Source organism: Panthera uncia, assembly GCF_023721935.1.
Source record: "Panthera uncia isolate 11264 chromosome A1 unlocalized genomic scaffold, Puncia_PCG_1.0 HiC_scaffold_16, whole genome shotgun sequence".
Taxonomy (NCBI): Eukaryota; Metazoa; Chordata; class Mammalia; order Carnivora; family Felidae; genus Panthera; species Panthera uncia.
Window position 1 is genome coordinate 47,688,417 of NW_026057576.1, and position 18,357 is coordinate 47,706,773.

The 18,357-nt window shown below is 37.8% G+C and overlaps 1 protein-coding gene across 2 annotated transcripts in view; it reads right to left on the reverse strand.

Annotated features, from left to right (window-relative positions):
• Positions 1-18,357, reverse strand: part of TBC1D4 (TBC1 domain family member 4) — a 186,270-nt gene that overhangs the window by 35,694 nt on the left and 132,219 nt on the right. The window contains exons 6-11 of one of the 2 annotated variants that reach the window (XM_049647467.1): positions 14,997-15,088; positions 14,600-14,710; positions 10,789-10,908; positions 4,401-4,475; positions 2,854-3,080; positions 1,165-1,329 (exon numbers count right to left, since the gene is read on the reverse strand). In XM_049647467.1, the coding sequence (XP_049503424.1) occupies positions 1,165-1,329; positions 2,854-3,080; positions 4,401-4,475; positions 10,789-10,908; positions 14,600-14,710; positions 14,997-15,088 (790 nt within the window). The remainder of the gene's footprint in view (positions 1-1,164; positions 1,330-2,853; positions 3,081-4,400; positions 4,476-10,788; positions 10,909-14,599; positions 14,711-14,996; positions 15,089-18,357) is intronic. The other variant, XM_049647466.1, reaches the window with a different exon arrangement.

Sequence of the window (18,357 nt, forward strand, 5' to 3'; positions counted from 1 at the left end):
TTAGAGTGAAGATAATTGGCACACATAGACAAAAGATACTCAGATCATTCAAAAATTAGTCTAATTTAACCAGTTGCTGAAGGTTACCTAGTTAAATGCTAACTTTTGGGATTTCCTAAGTCTAAAAGAAATGGGGCCAAAAAGAAAATCTTAGTGACACACAGGCTGGTTACAACAGGTATTCCTCTCCTTGACTGCAAGAATTGTCAAATATCAAATGACTAGGAACAACCCAAGTCTATCAGCAAGACAGTGGATAAACTGTAGTGTATTAAATGGAATACTATACAGCAAAAAAAAAAAAAAAAGAATGAGTCAAGCAAGCTACACCGAAGACTGGAATGAATATCACAAACTTCTAAGCCAGCAACAATCCCTTTAGAAGAATTCCCAAGCTAACTCAACACTTTTCGAAGGCTATCGATATCCCACTAATAATTTGAATAATCAGTAAGATGTCATAATTTTAAATTTTTTAAAAAGGCAATTCTCCAAAAATCACTACATCTAATTTTGTGTACTTAAAAGCACAAAGATTTTAAAAGCTATACATTTTCAATACTGAGAACAAAACAAAATCAGATAACTACAAGACTCAAGAAACCCTTCATGCTATCTGAAAGAGCTGACATCAACATGATCCTGTACCCATTATGTATTTTACACTGAGTTTTAGAGAAGTAAATCTATGTCATAGAAAAATCAAAGAAATGCCTAGGAAATATTCTATATACTTAAAAACTAAAGATATATTTATCTATCACGTTAATACAGTTGGCTTATGGATTCCGTATCATATGTCCAAAGAGGCTAAGAAGAAAAAGCACAATCGGAGGAGACTTGCTTAGTATGTATTAGCACCAGGTCTTGTTGCAAACAGTACAAAGCTTAGACTCTGGAGCATACAGCAAAGAAATACACAGTACAAAGATATAATTCAAAAAGTTAGATGATCGTGTTATTAAAGGCTTTGAAACACTGGTTTTAAAAGTTTTCTTGATAAAATTCATTGGAATTGAAGCCACTATATTAGAAATGGATTAGAACAAGCACAACGTATGGATGCATAAATGTCACTCCAAAATTAATGAGCCACTTTTTAGTAACATATCAGCATATCACTGCAGAAAATTTTGCTTTGCAAACAGAGGACACTGATCTCACCTGATTTCATTTTCATACTGTGGGGACAGTCTACCTGAATTCTGGTAAAAGCTTTTCAGGAAAGAGGGGGCAGTGAAGGAAGGGGCAGAGAAGGAAGTGTGAAGACTTGGAAGACTGGAGGAAGAATTACTCTCCTTGGGCATGCGCCGAACTGATGGAAGAATGCTGAGTACAGAAAACACAGCAAATTTGTCTTAATTTATATTTCGGCAAAATCTTCATTCACTATGAAAAAGCATATAAACAGGTTCTTGCTATTAATTCAGTCTTGCCTTTCAAAGCTCAGGGCTGGATCTTCTAGGGAAAAAAGGAAACATGCAGTTGTCTGTTGAAATGACCATGACCTTGCTCACTCCTCACAAACTGAATTCCTCACCTGTGCAGCATGTCCGACCATACGTGTTTGTCTCTAAAACATTCTTAACAGTTTTAGGACAAACAGAGTTTATTTTTATGTGCAAAAGATACTTCAAGGGAAAAAAAAGTAGGAAAGCAGAAATAATTACAGGAAACAAGTTCCTGTAAATGATTATCAGTAGTTCAAACTCTTAACTATTTTAAGTCTAAAATAATCTTTTAAATTCTTAATAATTTTTCCCGGACAAAAGAGACTTCGTGCCTTGTGTAAATATAAATGAAGCAGTCATTTTTTTAAAAAATCTTGATATACACATGAATTGTAAATCTTTTTTAGAAAAGAAAATCTGAGAAAAATTAACTCTATTACTCTACTTTATTTTCATATATCCTAAGTATCTACCTTATTTTTAAGTATCAAATCAGTCAAAAAACAACACTGAAGATAAAACAGTATCCTTAAACTTAATGTTGATAACTCTGATAACAACTAATATAAAAATTCCTTTTACTTAGAGTTCTGGGTTGTTGTTTTGTTTTTCCCCAACCGGGATCACTATCAGACTCTGTTTCCCATATCAGACTCACAGGCAAACTAGAGAAACAAAATTAATTCTAGGATTTAAATTCTGACATGTGCTACACAGGAAGATGTGAAAGCACTCTACAATTCTGAGTTTACCTCCTTTATTATATATTACCAAATGCCAAACAATTTTGTTGAATTATTTTTTAAATACCATATAAAATCATTTCTAATGGACACTCCTATCAATTATTATATATGTATTCTTCTTTGCAGATATCACTTTATTCTAGATAAAATTTTTAATAACTTTCATTTTTGGCTTTAATTTATTATAAAGTGTAGCCAAATTTTATGTCATGTAGGAAGATAGCTTAGGTGGTTTTTTTAACCCTTGTATTTTATCATAGGCTAACAGGAAGTTCTACTTCTATGTACATTATTTTCAAATTTGCTGATTATGTTTCAGTAGAGTGGTCCTCAAGAAAACACTGAGTAAAATGTGTTGTCACCAAGTTTTTCAGACAAAATAAGTGTGTAATATCTTGTATTTTCCATTTTTCTGGGAAAAAAAAAAAAACAACTGTTTCTGTCCAAAATGCTTTAACTCTTCTCTTGGAGGGTACCTTAAATCCTGCCTTGTTTCTTTTAGTAACTGAAGTTTTTTACAATTCAATTTATTTTTCTGGTCTTTCTAAAAGCGAACTGTTGGCAGCATGAAGTCACAACAAATCTTAACTGCACAGTGACCGTAACAGGTGACAGGAGAATTTCATTTCACTTTCCAGAAAGAGTGTTGGACTCACCTGCACTGTTCGCTGGAGCTCTGCCTCAGAAGAGGGGAGCGAACACCGTGAGCTCTCCCATCCTGTAAATTCAGCTTTCTCTTTGTGCTTGAAGGTGGGTGGCTGAACGTGTGTGCCCGTCTTCGAAACTGTGGGGAGTCAGAATCCTCTTCAGGGAATGTCTGCCAAGCTGAGGACAGTGGGGAGGCTGGTGGTGTCCCTGGTGGGGAGTCTCCCGGTGAATAGTCCTGCAAAGCAAGCAGAAGTGAGGTCTTTCTTTCCTACATGGATCATGGCAGACCTGCTTCAACACACAGCTCAAAAGTGACAGGGAGCCTCTTCTTCCTCCTGAGTCATGACAAAACTTTTTTTTTTTTTTCACTCAATCCATGCTGAAGGCTAATCAGTATCACCACAACCCATTTCTTCAGATAAGCAGCTGTAACACAGCATCCGTCAAGATAGGCAGAAAGAGAAAGGAATGATAAGAAAAAGTATTCTTTCTCCTAACACTTTGTGGTAAAATGCTATAGCTGCTGTACTTTTCTCATTGTTGCCAGAAAGATGAAAAGGGATCATGACCAAAAAAGGGTGGAGTCTGGATTTACATATCTACTGATTTCCGTGACATATCGCCTGCATGCTTCCTGTACTGTCAAAACAATATCGTGATGCCTGAGTATCCAAGTTTCATAGCAAAGCCTTCAGGAAAATAAAATAAAGCCTGTTGAGTACCTTCATTCACTGTGGATATTTCTATCCAATGACAAGTTCCCTGAGGTAAATTTTTTTTAAAAAACATGAAAAACAGGAAATGAATGAAAAGTGAGCTATGCCGGAATGCCTCTCCTATTGCATGGGTGGACATCATAAATCTTTCAATTTAGACAGGTATGCTGTTTATACTTTCCAAAACAGGCACCACTGTAGAAATGTTTAGCTTGATAAACATGGGTGAGGGTTAAGACGCTCATAGTGAAACCAAATCCCCACTTCTATCAACACAAAGTTCAGTAAAAATATTTTAATATTTTCCATTTAAAATAGGTTGCATATACCACGGATGACATATTGCCTGATACCTACTGAGAACTATCTAGGAGATAACGAGGAACCTAATGTTACAGTTAAAAAAAAAAATGGGGGTAGCAGTAACATGACAGAACAAAAGATAAAAAGATCACCATACAAGTGCAATAATTAGATGACTTATTTTTCTGTGGCTTTGGATCAAAAGTTGCTCAAATACTGTGTTCCCACGCGTACCATCTCCAAAACAGCAAAGAGCCTGACAGAGCACCATTAGCCTGGAATAGGTGTTCTGTGCTAACATGAGAAAGCTGCAGTGGAAGAGAGCAACGTAATAATATCCATAACCTTCTTACTTTAAATAACAGTATTTTTCATTTATTTTAACATTAATCTAATATTTTAACTTTAATTGTAACAATAACATTTGCTAAAGTCACAAACGACTCATCACAAAACAACTAAGCGATACTGCCATATCAGCGCTGGTTTTTGCCAAGTTGCAATCAGCAGTAAAAACAGGAGCTCAGACGAGATACCTTCTCTGAAGCAAGACTGTTGGACCGTTCAAAGCTATCCATACTTCCAAGCCGGCCTCTCATTCTGTTAGCTCCCTGAGTGAAGAGAATATAATTCAGTTGTTCATGCAGTTTGAATTTTTACTTTAAAAACCATAAAAGGCAGTTGCCTCTTTATACTAGCATTAAATTGATCCTTTTGTGTTTCGCTCAGATTCATTGGCAGTATTAACAGCCTTGCCTGCACAGTAAACAGAACTTATACACAACCTATTTGCACTGCTTCTAAATCAGTCACTGGATAACTAGATACTCTGATCAAGGTTTTTAAAGTTACTCTGGTTACAAGGTTAAACATTCTTCATCCATAAGATCAGGAAAACCCCATAAGATCAAAGACAGCCCCATTCACTTTATGTCTCATACAGATAAACATAACCGTGGAAGGCAGAACACAACAAACCACAACAGTTATAAAGAAAAAGTTAAAAAAAAAAAAAAAAAGGGGGGGGGGGTGGTGTTGCGCCTAGGTGGCTCAATTGGTTAAACATCTGACTTCTACTCAGGTCATGATCCCATGGTTTGTGAGTTCAAGCCCCACATCAGGCTCCCTGCTGTCAGCATGGAGCCGGCTTCACATCCTCTGTCTCCCTCTCTTTCTGCCCCTCCCCCCTCCACAGCTCTCTCTTTCAAAAATAAACATTAAAAAAAAAATTTGAAAACATCCAACCTCCACAATACCTAGATTAAAAACAACATAGTTCACATTATAGGATTATAATAAACAAGTTTTTAAAAACTCCATTGGAGGGCTGCTTGGTGGCTCAGTTGGCTAACTGTCCAACTCTTGATTTCAGCTCGGGTCATGATCTCACGGTTCATGGGTTCAAACCCCGCATCGGACTCTGCACTAACTGTGTGGGGCCTGCTTGGGATTCTCTCTCCCTCTTCTTCTTAAAAAAATGAGCTAAGGAATGCAAATTACAAACAACTGCATCGTAAAATGTATACATTCAGCTTCATTCATTCTTCCATATGAAAACTATGTCAATAAAACATTTCTCTCTAGAAATGCTAGACTACCCATCAGTCTGCTTCAAGACAGGTGAACTGGTTTTTGTGGGGTTTCTTTGTTTTTTGTTTTTGTTTTGTTTTTTTGTAGTTGTTTGGTATGGATTTCATAGATGATCTAAGAAAGAGGAACTGAAGAGATCATCTCATCTATTACATATTCTCCTGTGATTACAACTACTATCCTTGTACAATCTGTTTTTCATGTAGTCAACAAGTGCCTCAGCAGTTACTAGTTTATTATGAAAGTCAACAACAGAACTCAGTATGGCCAAACATCACATAATCCATCAACTGCCATTTTTTTTTTTCTTTCTCTTTGAGCTACCCATTATAGAAACCTCTGCCTTTTTACCTTACTCTGGACAGGTTGCAATTTAGACTTGCCAGTATTTTCCTTTACTATCAACCTAGACATTTCTTTTAATACTACCCTATGTTGAAATGTGTCTGTGATCTTAAGTCTTCCTCTTTTTTACTTCCTCATTTTGGTGGAGTGCATACTCCAGGTGCCTTCTGAGAAAGGGACACTGGGGTATTTTCTCGTTCTGTAACTCCTACCACTCGGCGTTTGGATCTTCAGACTGATCCTTTTTTCACCTTGTCCTCCTATTCTCCATTTCCAAGAAACAGAGTTTCTTGGAAAAGTTTTCCAACTCTAGCTTCCCAGACTTCTGTTGAATTTTTCTTTGGATGTCTTCTACCAGAAAGTTTTAACAGTTCTTTCTTGTTCCCCCAACTGGCTGCTGATTCAATTGTTCACTCAGGTGACTCTTGTTCTCTCTCAACTGACTCATTTATATGTATGGTATCCTACACCTGGTTTCATAGAAGCAATACTTATTCTTATCTACGTATATCAATTATAGTTTTCTATTTCTGTTGGCACCTAAATAACAATCATATCAACAGCAAAATTGATGGCCACATAAAATATCAATGAGTACCTATCACCTTCTATATACTATGTTGAGCATTTTATAGTGCATTATCTCATTTAATCCTCACAGAGTCTCCAAGGTGGATATAGTTACTTAGCTCAACTTTACAGTTAAGGAGACTGAAGTTCTGATTACGTTGCCAAAGTTTACACTGCTAGTTCAAGGACTGGGCAGCAATTTGAACCCAAGAATTTCAACTTAGCAGTGGAACTCTTGAGCTCATATTCACTGTTATCTCCTGTAAACAGAACTTGGTGAAAAGTGGAATTGCTAATAAAACTAAGCAGCCTACACTGGTAATTTTTCAAATGTCCTGCAAAGAACCTGATCAAGGTTCTTTCAGTTCTTCAGTTCTATGCCTAACAACAGACACTTCCAGTAATAAACTATATTTGTGGCGGATCAATGGTTTGGTTCATGTGCGTGGCCAAAAGGAAACTATTGTGAGGACCAGGTTGTTTTTCCCATTATTTTTTAGCTGCTACTTCCAGGCCAACCTCCCTGCTTATCTTAAACAGGTTATTTGGTCACAATAAGGGGACTGGTCAGACAGGTATCAAGTCATTTCCATTATTAGAAAAGCACTTAAATCACACATTTTAGTCATAGCAGTGTTTTATCCATGTGTTTTGTGTGTGTGTGTGGACACAAAGAAATACAAATTTACTTTAAAATTATGCTCTAGGGGCACGTGGGTGGCTCCGCCGGTTAAGTACCAAGCTCGTGATTTCGGCTCAGGTCATGATCTCACGGTTCATGAGTTTGAGCCCTGTGTCAGGCTCTGTGCTGACAGTGCAGATCTTACCTGGGATTCTCTCTCTCTCTCTCTCTCTCCCCCTCTCTGCCCCTCCTCTGTTTGTACGCACACACTTGCCCCCATCGCTCTCTATCTCAAAAATAAATAATTTTAAAATAAATAAATAAATAAATAAAATTATGCTCTATCGTGGTCATTAATTCACACATTTCAACAAGGAAGGACAATGGATAGTACTCTGAGGGAAGCATAAAATGAGAACTGTTTTCCAATGATGCATACTTTATATTAATAAATGTTCCTCTTTTGGAAATATTTATCTATACATAAACACATTAGTGAATATTTCCCTTCTATAAAACTTCAACTAATGAAAAAGCAACAAATACCCAGAATACAGGACTCTGTCTTTTCACCTCTGAGCAGACAGCTTTTCCAGTCTAACTGTCTGATGATTTGGTAATACATGTGGCACGCCTCTTCCTCTGGACCCACTTTTTAATTGTTAATGAGCTGAGCTTCTGAGCATTTTAAAAACATATCCCATTTCATAAACAGCTATAGTTAGTTAAATCAACTGTCTTCACATTTAAAAATGGCAGCAATTATGAGCCAAAATCTGTGGCTGGAGTGCCAATCTTCTACCATATAACTCAGAATGAAAATGATACACTGATCAGTTTTAGAGGTACACAAAACCCCTCTTCTGAGTAACCTTTAACACACCATGGATAGCTGCCAACCTTCCCCTTAAGTCCATTCTGCTGCACATGGTGCAAGCAAGATCTTGTTGGGTCACATAATTTATGGCACTTGGCAGCACTGTGGGGCACAAAAGCTACACCATCCGCCTCGACCAAAATAGATGGGCTGTGTGTGCCCTTGCCAACAGAGTTGTTGCAGCCACTCAAGGCTATGTATGTGGCACTTCAAAGTCAGCCGTGCAAGTGCTGTGCAGAACGCCAAAGTACTAAATGGGGATGAGGAGAGTAATATTCTAAGCACCCTCGGGTCATTCCGAAAATGACAAGGGTTTCAGAGCTTCCCACTGTCTGGACCATCTCCTATCTACACTGCGATACTTTCCTAACATAGTGACATTTCATCCTCGTACTGATGTGAGATAGGCACAGTATCAGGATGCCCATTTCACAAATGGGGAAACTAGCTTAGAAGAAAATAATTTGTCCGGGATCATACATATAAAACCTACTAGGGCCGGGTCTTGAATTCAGGTCCCCAGACCACCTACTTAAATGGCCTTTCTACTAAAATTCTCACTAAATACAATGGGAGATAGGAGAAGGAGGGCGGGGAAGAGGAGAGGAGGGCAGGAGGGAGTGAGAAAAGGAAGGAGAGAGAAAGAAGGAACACAAGTAACTTATAAATACTGGGGAAGAAAAAGATAGGACAATTTTATGAAATGGTGCCTTAACACACTTCTGATTAATCTTGTAGAATACTCTTTTCCTACATTGTGTCTTCTGCTGATAATAGGGTTGGTAGCTGATCACTTTAATTAAGAGAAATATCTATAAAGTATTTTGAGTTCAGGCAAAGAAGAAAGAACAAGAACACCCTATATCAGAAGGTACTATGTCCTAATGCTCCCCTGCACTTCACTTTCCTGACCCTAATACTTGTGACGACAACAGGCTAGTGATTTTGTAGACCGTCCCTCAATTTGGGTTTGTTGATTCTACCTCATGATTAGATTCAGGTACTGCTCCTTTGGCAGGAATACCACAGAACTTCTGTACTCTCTGTATCAAGTCGCACAAGATTTCAATTTGTCTCATTGCTGATGACGTTCCCTTCGGTCAGTTGACTGAGGTGGTGTCTGCCAGTCTTCTCCACTGTGAAGTTACTACTTTCCTCTTTGTTATTAAAAAGTATTAATTAAATCCAGTAAATATCCTGATCATGATCAACTTCCAAGGTATTCATTTATGTTTCCTATCAGAGTGGGCTCATCGTTTCCTACTTCACACAACAGGTTACAATCCTTTGCTATCATTTATTTTGACGTTTATATTGCCTCAGATGTCAAGTGTGGGAGCCCTTCAAGGCCTTTTTAAAACTTTTTAAAAAATGTGTTTATTTATTTTTGAGAGAGAGCTAACAGGGGAGGGGCAGAGAAGGGGAGAGAGAGAATCCCAAGCAAGATCCACACTGTCGGCGCAGAGCATGATGTGGGGCTCAAACCCACGTACCATGAGATCATAAACTGAGCTGAAATCAGGTCGGACGCTTAACCGACTGAGCCATTCAGATGCCCCTCAAGGTTTTTATGACATACCACCATCTTTCTTTGAGCATTCCCTTATTATCTAAAATACCAACATACTCTGTTTATGGTCTACTTCCTTTTGAAGTCCTGGAATCAGTCATTTCTCCCAGGATCCCAGTTCCCTCTTGTAGAATGATATGCAGAAACCAAACCTTGGGTGCTTGGTGTCACCCAAGCAGGCTTAATTTATTCACTGTTATTTGCAGAAAAGCTGTTCCCAGCTCCTATCAGTGGACAGAGCCAGGGACCACATACAGATTTACACACACACACACACACACACACACACACACACACACGTGTTAATACATATACACGCATTACATATTATACATAAAACTCTATTATTCAAAAATATATAGATAGATAACCAGGATTCCATACTGTTACCTCTGAGTTGAATCCAACAACATGGGATTTATTCTAATTTCTTCCTTTTTCATATTTGTAATTTCCTTTTACTAAATCCTTAATACGTTTACATATTTGACCAGTCCCCTGTGTGTTAAAATCTCCACAACTGACACCTCACAGACACTCTCCTCATCCTACTCAGGTTCCAACACCCCATATCAGGGCTGCCACGCCCACCCACAGAGGCCATCCCCACCCTGCTCAGACTCTAACTCCTCATAGCAGCACCTTGAATGCCTTCTCCCCTCCACTCACTCTCACTCTGACATCCTGCACTGGGCCATCCCTATGCAGGACTGGCCTCCTCATCGGCTAAGGCTCAGACTTCCTGAACCAGGTTACCCTCTTAAGTTGACACGCTCCTCACCACACTCTGGTTTTCACAGGTTGCATTGGGCCACCCCACACACAGCACCCCACAGGCTCTATCTCTCTGCTCTGAGCCACTGTAACTCTCCCACCCTCCAGCCCTAACACCTCTACCTTGCCTGATCTCATCTGACAGTTTTGGACTGAACCATTCAGGAAGAGAATAATGGAAGGGAAGAGAAATCACTTTGATTTTAAAATAAAATATACAAATTTATTAAATGGAATATGTAGATTTCTATTAATTTACACTGTTTTCAGCATTTCCTGTCAGCTCCTAATAATAGCAAAATGAAGTATTTTGAGTTCCTATACATATATATATATATATATATATACATATATATATATATATATATTTCTACTACTAAATCTCTTGCTCAAACTTAGATATTAGAAGCACCAGAATAAATCATGAGATTACTTTAAATAATTTAACTATATTAAAGCTATCTTTGTGGTTTATTTTTTTGAAAGGAAATATTCTGTGAGACAGTTGAGAATGAAGTAAAGCAGTTAGTAAACACAGACATCAATATCTAATTAAGAGTCTCTGTTTAATCTTACCCTTGAGAAGATATTTTCCAGGGAGCTAGTTAAAGATCTCTTAGCTTTATTTTTCAGAATGTCAAGCTTGAACCTTCCACTGCTTGTTGCATTTTCCGGGATGGTACTATTTGAAATTGTCTATAGAAAGAAAAACAGATAAATTTTAGTTTGGAAACATTCAGGGTTAAATGAGCCTTTAAATACAGGCTTGACTAAGCCATTAAAAACCATAACAATTCTTCTGTAGTTCTATCAAGGAGTAATAATTTAGGTCCCACACTGTGAGCATACAGATTATAAGGACAGGGGGTTACTTTTTAATATTGCAAGTAATAAAAAAACACAGAAGATCTCTCCTTTATGCCTTTCCTTTCTGCTAATATATTCCTGCTGCATTTAACAAAAATTTAAACTTGACATGTCAATTTTTACTGCCATTTTGACTAACAACTATAACCATCCCTCTTCAAGCCACATATTTTATACCCAAATTATGAAGGAAAACATAGAAAAAAAGTTTCAAAGAACAAAGCATCTAGTGAAACTGAATTCTGCTGATGACTCTGTTAAAATCCCATTTTCATTTGTGAGTGGATCATTTCTTTCAGACCAACAAATACTCATAGATACTACAAACTGTATGAGAATCTACAATATGTCCACTATATTAGATTCTCTATTTTATCCTAGTACACTAAAAAGCTACCATGGTTCCTAGTGGTAGAAAATTTCCAAGAAAGAAACTTTATTATTTGTTTGAGAAAGAAATATATTCACATTAAACAGAAACACAAAACAACATGTATCAAATCTGGAAGTGTGAAGACTGGTTGTGGGTCTCAGGAATCAAAAGATTGGTTGTGGGTCTCAGTGGTCAGGAATAAAAAGATAGGCAAGATTCAGACAGGCAGAAAAAAAGGGGATGAAGATGGTCCTGGCACTGGGGATGACAGCAAAATCCTAAAGACCAATGCCCATGGGGCAGTGAGACAGTGCAGGTGTTTGGTTAAAACAAAAGAAAGTAGTGGAAGGTTAACTTGGAAAAGTGAGGCTGGATATGAAACCTTGAATGGGAGGAATCACGGATCAGATTTTATAAGCAGAGGGGCATCACAAAGTAATGTCTGGGGGAAAGATTTATTGGAAAGGAATATTCAAAAATCATGGGAAGGACAGGGAAATCAGAGAATGAAAGACCAGACAGGAAAATTCAGCACAGTCATTAGAATTGGCTCCATGGGGTTAAGAAGTTACTGATTAAAAAAATATATATATGATCCCCTTCAAGAAAGGAAGGAAAGCCATGGATATGGATGTGAGCTGGACTGGGCTGGGGTGTATATAAATGATTAGGAAGGCATTCTTGTCAGGCTTTCAGGCAAAGAACATGACTAAAATAGAGAAATTGTAATGGTGCTTAGCACGATGCTTGACACCGTAGATGCTCGGTAAATACCAGGTAAATAAATGGAAAGAAGAAAGGAAGGGTGGGGGGGGAAGAGAGAAAGTGAGGGAGAACTTACTAAAATCCCAAGACTTTATGTTTCTTGACCTTCCTATATCACTGGGCATGGCTGATCTTCTAACTTGAACTTTTCTCCTACCTTGGTCACCCACCATGGCAAATTTCATTCATTCTCTTTCTGTCTTTTTCACTGGCACCATTTTAATTCCCTCATTGCCTGACATGCAGGTGTCCCTCAGTACCTCCCCCTTCGATTTCAAGTCTATGCCAGAGCCCAATGTCTTCCATATTTACACCATGAACTCAAATTCCTCTGTGGGCACCAAATCCATTTTTCTAATTAAATCTCAAACACATTTCTAAAATTGAACTCTTATTTCTTATTTCCATCCCTTTCCCCACTCTTGTTTTCTTTCTACATGTCCTAGACTAGTTTCATACAGTTCCCCAAAATCTGCAACTGTGTGGCCTCTACTAGCAATCCCCTTTCCCTTCCTTGACACATGTTCCCAGTCACCAAGTCCTAATGATCACGCCTCCTAAATGGTTCTTGCCTCATTCCCTTTCCCATATCTCCAGTAGTGCTCTAGCTCAGCTTCTCTCCAAGACAAAATAAATTCTTTTTTTTTAAGTTCACTTATTTATTTTGAGAAAGAGAGAGAGAGAGAGAGAGACCATGTGCAAAAGTGGGAGAGGGGCAGAGAGAAGGAGAGACAGACTCCCAAGCAGGCTCCGCATCATCCACGAAGAGCCTGATGCAGGGCTCGAACTCACAAACTACGAGCTCATGACCCAAGCTGAGATCAAGAGTTGGACACTTAATCGACTGTGCCACGCAGGCACCCCCAAAATAAATTCTTAAAGACAGAATCACTCAATCTATTTTTGTATACGTGTTATCCCTCTCTGGTACATACTTATATCATTGTCCCAATCCTGCCGTATATCTCCATATTTTACTTTATTTGATTACATGTCAGTTTCTCCTCCTCAACAGTTAGATGGCAGAAAAGAGCTGTCATTATTCAACCCCATTGCCTAGTACCTAGTACGCAACTTGATAACAGTTTGTGCAATAACTAAATGAGTTACTTCTCGCATATTCTATTATCAAATTCTCCGGATTTGAGAATGTGACTTCAGTCCTAACACTGTCAACCTCCTCACCCATCAACCTGTCCCACAAATCAACCATCACTATAACAGCAGAATTATCTCTTTAAATTACAAACCTGATCTCACACTCTTACTTGAAACCTTTCAATGACAAAGTCAGACTGAGCACTTAAGGCTCTTCATCATCTCACTGCTGCCTATCCTTCTAGCCATTATTTCCCCACCAATCCCCAGGTACATCCTAAAAATCCATTAAGTATGTTGAAGGCCTGCATGAAGTATGTCGTGCTCACAGCTACTGCAAAACTTTGTGCTCAATGTCCCTTCCTTTAAAAACACTCCCTCAAATTTTTCAATGAACAAACCATCTCCCCTAAAACTTCAGCCTCCCCCAAATTTCTTCTTCTTGAATTATTTAATTCTTCCCTCTTTCCTTACTCTCCATTCTGGCTCTAAAGCAAAAACATAGCTATTTTTGAGCTCGCTGCACTTCTTTTAAAAAGCCACTTTGTTACCTCTATTCTATGTGTCCATTTATCTGTCTGCATTCCCCTTTCCAATATTTGAGCTCTTTCCTGGAAGATTCATTCATCTCTTTTTTGTTCACCATTATCACACAGCTTAGCTCATAGAAGGTTCTCTCGAAGAGACTATTCAATGCATACAATTCAGGAATCACTAATAAAGTGATATGTGATTTGTTCTGAATAGAGTGAAATACAGACTAATCTGAATTAGTGTTACTAGTAAATATGTCATCGTCTCCCTACATGCTGTTGTTGGTGTCTTGCTTTATTTACATGCAGCTGGAAACACATTCTCCACCACATGCACAAAAATACCATATCTTCCTTTGCAGCTAAAAGGGATGTTTCCAAAATACTACTGCTTCTTTGGGTGTTTGCTATTTACCCTTCAAGCCTGTGTAAACTTTTAACAAAATAAAATGTTCATATGAATTTGAAATAAAATGGGTTAATATAACTAAAACTGCATGTTCATTCTAAATCATGAACACTTACTATTACTGTTTTTATAACAATAATCCTTTTTTTCACATTTTAAAACTCATCGTTATTTTATCTCAATGTTAAAACCTCCCATAAATAGCTGAAAAATGAATCTGATGGGACTTTAGCCCTAACGATGAGAACACAAAGAAAAGAAACTCCTTTCACGTCTTCTGTGATATTTTGAGTAAATACATAAACAAAACAAAGGTAGGTCCAGGAAAAGAAAACATCTCACCGATGGGCCTTCTCCAATGTGAATGTGTGTCCTCTGCTTGGCCTCACACAGCTGCCTCAAATGTAAAATCACAAGTTCATTCTCTTCCTGGTCGCTGACTGGCTTCATTTTCTGTCCAACAGACAAACCAAGAGCACATGATGGCAACACAGCTTCTCTCATCTTATTGTATTCCCTCTTGGTTTTATGTGTCTGGCAGACAGACATAAATAACGCTAAGTGTTTCACTGCCCTTAGAAGCAAAAGTAACAGGGGCATTCTCATTACTATCATACACAGTTCAAGAGAATATATATCTTTAACTTCAGAGAGAGAAGTGAAAAAAAAAACACTTATAAAAACAGGATCCAATTCTCATTTCTTAAATCTTATTTGTGAGAACTATAAATTATGTTACCTGGACGCGCTCAAAGATGTCTGCTTGCTCATTATCTGTCAGTGAAGAGAGATGCCTCTGTATTACCAGCTTGGCTCGTGGAGGGTAGAGACCTATGGAAAATGATGGAGATAAGTATTAAACACAGTAGCTGATGTATATATACATCAAAATGTATATATAATGCATTACAGACTGTCCCTTTAGCAGGCTCTGAAGCTAAATGTTCTCAGGGAGATGTGTTCCCACCCATAATAAACCTTGGAAACCTACCATGAAATGATTAAAGCTAGATGGAAACCTTACCTAAATCAACAGACCCCTGTCGGTATCCTGAAGTCAGAATTATTTTTTTTAACTTTTTTAATGTTTATTTATTATTTTTGAGAGAGACAGACAGAACACAAGTGAGGGAGGGGCAGAGAGAGAGGGAGACACAGAATCTGAAGCTTCCAGCTGCCAGCACAGAGCCTGATGCGGGGCTCGAGCGGACAAATCATGAGATCATGACCTGAGCCAAAGTCAGACGTTTAACCAGCTGAGCCACCCAGGCACCCTCTGGAGTCAGAATTATTAACAAGAAGTTTCTAAATGATACCAAATCAACAGCATAACCAGGTACCGTTTAGTATACTAACAAACTTTGACACCACAGAAACTCGTGGGTGAACACTAGCCTTGGCCAAAATCTCTAAGCTTAAACATGACCAAAAAAAAAAATTGTTTTTGAGAGAGAGAGAGAGAGCAGAGGGTCAGAAGGATGGGGAGAGAGAGAATCTTAAGAAGGCTCCATGCCCAGAGCAGAGCCTGGCACAGGGCTAGATCTCATGAAGGTGAAATCACGACCCGAGCCGAAATCAAGAGCAGGACGCTTAACCAACTGAGCCACCCAAGTAACCCAACGTAACATAATATTAATTTAATATTAATAATATTAAAAGGCAGAGCTCCAGCACAAACAGAATCTCTCCTCATCATGCAGGTCTTGTTTCACAGAACAAAATTTCAAGAATAACAATAGTATTTAGTGACATTTTTAGTGTTATTATTTTACCAAGAAATTGTTTACCTCTGTATATCATGTTATTTTTATATCTACCATACTCTTACACATAATTTATATCAAGTCCTTGGACAAAACATTTTTCCATGAAAACATTTTTGGTTTTATAAAAATTTTTTAAAGAGAAAAGAGTTATTTTCCTCTGAGTAAGATAACACTGTTTGTATTTGCTTTATATTTTATTACCCAAGTAGTATAAATTCCACATTTTTAAAATACTAGAACATTATAGATAGTGATAAATTTGCCTTTGATAGATACTAGAATCAGTGAGCAAAGGCATAAGAGATTTGTACAGATTCAAAGTATCTTCCCTAAAATATTTGTTGGCTCCAGGGTGAAGAATAGTACTTTTATGGTGGAAAATTGCTGAGAGCACCTTGAGCAGGTGATAAGGCCAGCATGACCAGTAATAAACTCCTCAACATCATGAGTCTCATGACAGGATGCACTGAGAAGGAGGCTGTACCATTTCTACAGTGCTCTTGCTAGGGAGGAGTGCCCTCGTTACAAAATTGAGAAGACATCAAACAGGCTGAACCAAGGGACAACCGGCAAAGTAATGGAGTGATGCTTTTTGGGAATGTCAAGGTCACAGAAGACAAGGAGACTGAGGAGGAGGGTGAAGTCACCACTACATATAAGGTAGAATCCTGACTGGGATCCTGGAATGAAAAGGACATGAATGAAAACACTGGTGAAGGATCAAATGAAATGTTTAGTTTGGATAATAATATTGTACCAATGTTAATTTCCTATGCTAAACATTGCACTGGGCTATAGAAGATGTTAACAATTGGAAAGGATAGGGATGAACATTTGGAAACTTTCTGCAACTGTCCTATTAATCTAAAAGTACACCAAATTAAAAGTTCTTTAAAAAAGAAATATAGGAAAAATGAACTATTGAAACCTCATCAAAATAAAAAGCTTCTGCACACCAAAGGAAACAATCAGCAAAACTAAAAGGCAACCAACCGATGGAATGGGAGAAAGATATTTGCAAATGACATACCAGATAAAGAGCTAATATCCAAAATCTATAGAGAACTTATCAAACTCAAAACCCAAAAAAACAAATAATCCAGTGAAGAAATGGGCAAAAGACATGAATAGGCACTTCCTCAAAGAAGACATCCAGATGGCCAACCAACACATGAAAAAATGCTCAGCATCACTCATCAAGGAAATACAAATCAAAACCACAATGAGATACCACCTTACACCTGTCAGAATGGCTAACATTAACAACTCAGGCAACAACAGATGTTGGCGAGGATGCAAAGAGGATCTCTTTTGCACTGCTGGTGGGAATGCAAACTGGTGTAGCCATTCTGGAAAACAGTATGGACGTTCCTCAAAAAATTAAAAATAGAACTACCCTACGATCCAGCAATTGCATTACTAGGTATTTATCCAAGGGATACAGGTATGCTGTTTCGAAGGGGCACATGCATCCCAATGTTTTAGCAGCACTGTCAACAATAGCCAATGTATGGCAAGAGCTCAAGTGTTCATCGATGGATGAATGGATGAATGGATAAAGAAGATGTGGTCTGTATACATATATATATATATATATATATATATATATATATACACAAACACAATGGAGTATTATTTGACAATCAAAAAGAATGAAATCTTGCCATTTGCAACTATGTGGATGGAACTAGAGGGTATTATGCTAAGCGAAATTAGTCAGAGAAAGACAAATGTCATATGACTTCACTCATGAGGACTTTAAGAGACAAAACAGATGAACATAAGGGAAGGGAAGCAAAAATAACATAAAAACAGGGAGGGAGACAAAATATAAGAGACTCTTAAACATGGAGAACAAACACAGGGTTACTGGAGGGGTTGTGGGAGGAGGGATGGGCTAAATGGGTAAGGGGCACCAAGGAATCTACTCCTGAAATCATTGTTGCACTATATGCTAACTAACTTGGATATAAATTTAAAAAATAAATTAAAAAAAAGAAATATAGGATATTATGTATTTTTCCAGATAAAGCAAAGTGTATGTGTTATTCAGCAAATTATATTTTCACTCAATTATATAATTTTAAAATGTATCCAAAAATTAAAAAAAAAAAAAAAAAAAGAGAGGTTAGAGTGGGAGAGAGCCAAAGCATAAGAGACTGTTAAAAACTGAGAACAAACTGAGGGTTGATGGGGGGTGGGAGGGAGGGGAGGGTGGGTGATGGGTATTGAGGAGGGCACCTTTTGGGATGAGCACTGGGTGTTGTATGGAAACCAATTTGACAATAAATTTCATATATTAAAAATAAATAAATAAATAAAGCACACACCTGC